This window comes from Alnus glutinosa, chromosome 6 (genome assembly GCF_958979055.1).
Source record: "Alnus glutinosa chromosome 6, dhAlnGlut1.1, whole genome shotgun sequence".
Classification (NCBI taxonomy): Eukaryota; Viridiplantae; Streptophyta; class Magnoliopsida; order Fagales; family Betulaceae; genus Alnus; species Alnus glutinosa.
This window is the reverse complement of record NC_084891.1, coordinates 13,369,329-13,376,026: the sequence shown is the minus strand read 5'-3', so window position 1 is coordinate 13,376,026 and position 6,698 is coordinate 13,369,329. Positions and strand designations below refer to the sequence as shown.

The 6,698-nt window shown below is 38.1% G+C and overlaps 1 protein-coding gene across 1 annotated transcript; it reads left to right on the top strand.

The window, feature by feature from the left end:
- Positions 1–5,026: 5,026 nt before the first annotated feature.
- LOC133871542 (uncharacterized) lies at positions 5,027–5,866 on the top strand. Its single transcript, XM_062308975.1, has one exon. The coding sequence runs from the start codon at positions 5,027–5,029 to the stop codon at positions 5,864–5,866; it is 840 nt and encodes a 279-aa protein (XP_062164959.1).
- The last annotated feature ends 832 nt before the right edge of the window (positions 5,867–6,698 follow it).

Sequence of the window (6,698 nt, the reverse complement as noted above, 5' to 3'; positions counted from 1 at the left end):
AGAAAGTCTTCACACACACACGCATTGCATGAGTTGAGTAATCTATTTAAAATTTCTATATGCAAGGAAATTTGGGCTTATTGAATACTTAACTCTCATTTATATCTTTGCATATTTTTGCAATGCTATTTGATTGTTTTATCAGTTGATTATACATGTGTGTTCTGAAGCTAACTTTTGGGAAAAATATTTTTCTGCAAATTTTTCTCCAGTTTCAGATTTTTAGTGTGAATCGTTCGGACAGACCTTTTCTTACATCCGGACAAGAGCAGTCTTACTGTACGCTGTCCTAGCAGTAGCCATTCGGACGGTTAAGTGACATGTCCAGATGGGATCTCTACAGGTTTAAGACTTGCGTCTCTTTTTCTGCCACACACGCATCTTTGCATTTTTATTGATTTATCATGGCTTGTTGTTTTTTTTTTCTCATGGATTTCTCCCGAAATGTTGGCATTCTTTGCACATCTCTTCTCATGCAATGATCTTCATTGTGTCTTCCATTATTCTTTTAAGTTTTTGTGCTTTTAGAATATTGGAATATTTGTTGGGATATTTTTTTGAGATAGTGTGCATGAAAATCCTATTATGTCTGTGTGTTGGGTTGATATTGATATATCTTGGTCATTTGGATTGCGATTGTAATGCCTAGTAATTTCAAGCTCTTAAGAAATCATTGATATTGTTGAGGAGACAATATCCACATTTTTTATAAGCAAACCTAAAGTTGTTTTGAAAACTTAAAAGATCAAAACCTAAAAACCCTTAAAAACCTAAAAGTAACATTTAAGCTTTAAATATTGATTGAACCGAAAATAGGTCAAACAGACTCAGATTTAGTTAATTCAAAGACCGTGGTGCTCACAATAGAAATATCTATCACATGGTAAAATTTTGTGAAAAGTCCACATGTTGACTTTTTGGATTTGTAGTTGACTATTTAGGTGCCAGGTGGCACTTTTGGTTAACCTTTGACCTTTAAATTTAGGCTTGATAAAAATGTTTTTATGGCTTATGATTACTCAATATAGTATATATATAGTTTATACTTGAATCCTGTGAAGTCAGAATTCAATTTAGTAACAGTTGACTTTTTTATCCAAAACCGGTGCTTAAATAACCTAACTGTCGATATTAAACGAAAAACTGTCAAAGAAAAATATCTCCATGCTTGTAGAAACATTTATGTATAAAAAACAAGAGTAATGATGAAAGGATAGAATATCTCAAGAGTAATCATGACAAGAAAGAAAAATCAATAAAGCAAGTGTGAACGCAGAAAGTGGTTTAAAGATATTTTGGCTTTATAGACAGAAACTTTGACTTGACCAGAACTAAGTCAAAACGAACTCGAAATGAGTCAAACCAAAAAGAGAAAGTGTTTGTATTAAAGTCCTTTTGCTACCCTCAAAATTTCATGTCAATCAGAGTACATTTAACCATCGAAATAATTCTCGGTGTAATCTGCCGTACCTTTGGACGAAAAATCCTAAAATACAAATAGGTAATACAGTAAGGACTTGCTTGCAAGATATTATCCAATAACGTAATTATTTTATTGCATTTGCACCTCAATACCCCTACTTTCCTTCTATAAATAAGCATGCAAGACTCTTTGTTTTTCTACACAAATCATAGACAACTTTCATCAAAGCTTGTACTTTAGTTTTCTCTCCCTCTTTCTCTCCTTCTACCACACGGCCACCTTGGTGTTCTTGAAGGTTTTTCTCTCCAAATCAACTTGGTAAGTGATCTTGATGCATGGATTTACTTCTTGAATATTCCTAAGGAAGTGTTTAATTCACTTATGCTATATCGAGTCCAAAAACTGAAATGATATAGTTTGAACGTGAAACTTTCAAAGGAATATCTTATGAACAACTTGGCATCTCCTTCTTACTATTTGATTTCATTACTTGTTTTTATGAATTGTTTAAAGACCCAATAAGCTTAAGAGATAAAAGAATTAAAGTAAGAAGTAATATAAACTGCTTTTTCATTTTATTGTCCTCATGGCTTCATGAGTTGATTGTATTTATATTTCCTTTTACATTTCATTGTCCTCATGACTGATCTTATGACTTCCATGAGTTGATTGTATTTATATTTCGTATTTGTTAGTATTTTGGCCTCGTTCTGTGATTGGACAAAAATCACTTAAGTGTAAAGGTGTTGTAAACAGGGATTCCACTATTCAGAGTCTGCAAGTCAGAAGAATTCAAGTTCCCTGTCAGCCGTCCGGACGATCGAGCCATCCTGTCCGTCTGGACGAAGTGTTCATTCCGTCCGGACCCCATACTGTATCAAGAAGTTTCTGTGCCAGCTTGCATCCGTCCGGACGTTTCAGCATCACGTCTGGACGCCTCCCAGTACTCAATCAGTTTCTGATTTCTTTCAAAGTTCCAAGAAAGGGAAGATCAATCAACATTCCGGACGATGTGGTATCCAGTCCGGACGCGCGTCTCCTTAAGGCAAGAATCACAATTCAAAAATGACCGTTCGGATGTCTGACAGCTGTGGTCCGGACGTACGTGCATCAAAGAAGGAAATTGCCGATTCGACTTCAACCGTCCAGACGACTGCCTATTATGGTCCGAATGCGTGCATTGCATATATGGAAATTGCATGTTGAAGAATAGCCGTCCGGACGCTCATCCCCCATGGTCCGGACGCTCTAGTGCCTTATAAGGAAATTACTTGCAGCGGACGTGCGACCGTCCGGACGATGTGCCATACCGTCCAGACGAGGCCTTTAAACAGGAAAGATTTCCCCGCAAAATTTTCGGAAAATCTTGTCGTACAGTTGTTCGTCCGGATGGCCCATGTCCACCGTCCGGACGGCGCCCGGGTATATTTTGCCTGACGCTCATTTGAGCCCCCAGCCTATAAATAGAGGCCCCTGGGCATTGAGAAATGCAAGAATTCGGTGTGAATTCCATTAGAGCTCAGAGGAGTCATCAATCCCTCTGATGCCGTTTTACAAGTGTGCTGTGCTATAAACCGAAGTCTATCTTAGAGGTCGGCTCTAAGGTAAGGAGTTCCATTGAAGACCCCTTCAGGTAGGAGAACCTGGTTGGGAAGCGTTCGTGTTGGGTTACACGTCAGAGATCAAGGTACGACCACTGCATCGGTACATGTGAGTGTTACTGTCTTGTATCTAGCTATGTCTTCTGAATAGTGGAATTCCTGGGTTTGGCTGCCCCGGAGTGGTTTTTCTCTTAACTGAGTTTCCACTTCGTCAACAAAAATCTGTGTGTCATTTACTTTCCGCTGTGCTTTAATTTTTGTTGACACCTATGCACACACTTTATTTTTAGAAGTCAATTTCGTTTTTCTGTATTTAAATTTCATTGTCCTCATGACTGATCTTATGACTTCCATGAGTTGATCGTATTTATATTTCGTACTTATATTTCATTGTCCTCATGACTGATCTATGACTTTCATGAGTGGATCGTATTTACTCTAATTGTCCTTATGATATATTTTAATCCTTCAAGTTCATATTTGGTGGTATTTGTCATATAGCCTCGTCATCAAATTATGAACCAAGGTTTTAAGATTATCATAAGTGAGCGTCTCAAATATAATGAAATGATGGATAATAATAAATATAGAGAGTTGAGGATCCATAAACAATGATTTGTTTGATAGATAATTGATTTATATATTATTGTATGGATGGATTTTTATGTAGAAAAGAAGTCTAAGGACTACACGGGGAAGAGTGTAAGTATGGATGTACTTACTGAGGAGTGATTCTATGTTTCATTAGAACTGTGTAGTGTGTGTTTATTGCATGTGGTTGTTCATGCATTGCATGTTGTGTCCAATTAATATAACGGCTGATGAGATAGCCATCAACAAGCTGATGTAGTAGCAAGTGGAAGGAAGGCTAGTTAGTGGACCCAGGGGGTTCATAGTGACCCAGGGTGAGTCCAAAGTCCTAATATATAACTAATGCTGGGATCGGTAGGATTCCAGTGCAAACAGGTAAGACTTTAAGTGTGAGGCAAAGGACATGAACGGGTTTGGATACCTAAGAACGAGAGGTCTGAAGAAAGATGATCATAAAACACCAAACTAAATGGTTACTACGATGCACATTCATACAACCTTTGCATTTGCATTATTTATGAACTGTTATTAATCTGATGGTAACTTAGATATGAAAATGGATGACTCACTTGTTTGTCTATGTAAATATGATAACGTCATATTTGAATAGTTACTAATGCAGATCTGGAGAACGAAGGCATGGACCCATATGCTAGTTTTGATGGTTTTGAAACCATCAACGAACTATTATATGCTAGTTTAGAAATTACTAGTTGTGCTTATATGTGTTTTGTTTTAGGGCATGTAAATATTTATAACGATGTCATGTTTGGCATGTTTTAAGTTATATGCTTATGTGCCGTGTGTGGTACTAATTTTGATGCACCTAGTGTGCATATAGTATGTAAAGATAGACCTAAGTAACTTTTAATAAACGTATCGAGGTATTTCAGTCAGCTCTAAATGTGTTATGCTATCAATTCCTAAGGCTTTAGAAGAAAAAAATATATTCCGCTGCGAGAGTTTATCTCTGATGTAGTAATGTCATGTGGAAACCGGAGGTTTCTACTTACGAATTTGCAGGCTCAAATTCGGGTCTTTACAATATGGTATCAAAGCAGTTCGCTCCGGTGACAATCGTAATTGACCTTCCTAGAAACTAGGGCATAACCATGAGCTACTTGTAATAAACGATTTTATAAATCACATAAAAGATTTTGTTTGAATATTGTAATGTTGAATTAGGAATAATAGTAAATAAATAATTTTAGAACTGTAGAAGCGTCAGTTTTGTTTAATATGCTATGTACCCTAAGTAAAATAAAAACTTTTGTGTGTAATATGTCTTTGTAAGTATTAGAGAATGGTAAGCTTATAAAGCTAATCAATATGTATCTATGTGATTAAATGTATTGTGTAGTATTTAAGTTAATTATTATTTTGGTGATTAACTTGATGCGATGACAGAATTATGGCACCTCGATGTTACCCCGATCGTAACGAAAACTACGGAAACCATCGTCATGGCAACCGTGATGACGAATTCCCACCGCCACCTCCACCACTTAATGATGGAGTGAATCCGGCCTTAGCTCAATTTATGGCTGAAACTACTAGGCAGTTTGCCGAAGTAGTGGCAAGAATTCCACAGCCTACCGGCCGATTGGAACAGGTAGGTTGCTCTCTACGCAATTTTGCTAGCCAGCAATTTCGTCTATTTGATGGAACACAGGGACCGTTAGTAGCTGAAGCCTGGATTACTGATATCCAGCTATTGCATGAGACACTGGGCTGTACTGATGAGCAAAAGGTTAGGTATACAGGACTAAGGATAACTGATGAAGCTACTAGATGGTGGAAGTCTAAGAAAGAACTCTTAGGAATAGAGTTGGGACGTGGAGTTGCTATCCCTTGGGATAGGTTTGTAGAAGAATTCAATGGGCGCTTCTTTCTGAGGGCACAAAGGCAGATGCGGGCCATCGAATTCCAGAATTCGGTACAAGGCGCTATGACGGTAAAGCAATATTCCTCTAGGTTTATTGAACTAGCAAGATTTGGCCTCAACCTAATCCCGGATGAAGAATCAAAGGTAGAACGTTTCGAAAATGGCCTTAATCCTCGTATTAAGGAAAGAGTCATGTGCCACGAAATTAGAAACTTTGTCAAACTGGTCGGTATAGCATTAGTTGCCGAAAGAGGAATGCACGAATCATCCGCTGCTTACGAACTGAAGAGGCGAGCAGTGTCGCAGGTGACATACCCATCAAGGCGACCTGCCCAAGCGAGGGTGTATACCTTTAACTCCGGTTGAGGTAGACGAAGAAGAAGAACAAGGTGTTAACGATGTTGTGAGAGGTACCATCTTTTTGTTTGGTATCCTTGCGTGTACTCTTTTTGATTCAGGAGCTACACATTCGTTCATTTCTGAAGCATACATTAAATTATGTCACGTTAGCACACAACCTTTAGTACAAAATCTTACGGTTAAAACCCCTAGTGGAAAGAAAGTCGTATGTGATAAAATGGTAGAGAATTGTCCAATCAATATAAAAGGAAAGAACCTACCCATCAATCTATCAGTGTTTAAATTTCTAGGATATGATGTAATCCTAGGCATGGACTGGTTATCAAAGTATTATGCGAGCATAAATTGTAGAGAGAAGGTAGTCGTCTTTCAATTACCCGGTGTTGAAAGATTTAAATTCAACGGATCTTGTACGCAAGCCACTCCGTTGCTACTTTCCGCAATACAAGCTACAAGGAATATACGATAAGGAGCATTAGCGTTCTTAGCTTATGTGACGACGAAACCAGAAGCAGAGAGTAAGTTGGAAGATATTCCAATGGCATGTGATTATCCAGACGTGTTTACTGAAGTTATGACAGGATTGCCACCTGATCATGAGATTGAGTTTACCATCGACTTGATTCCGGGAACTCAACCCATTGACAAAGCACCTTATCGTATGGCGCCTGCCGAGTTGAAAGAGCTAAAGAAACAACTCCAAGAACTTTTGGATAGAGGATTCATACGCCCAAGAGTATCACCGTGGGGAGCATCGGTATTGTTTGTCTAGAAGAAAGATGGGACTATGCGGTTATGCATAAACTACCGGGAGCTAAACCGCGTTAACATAAAGAAT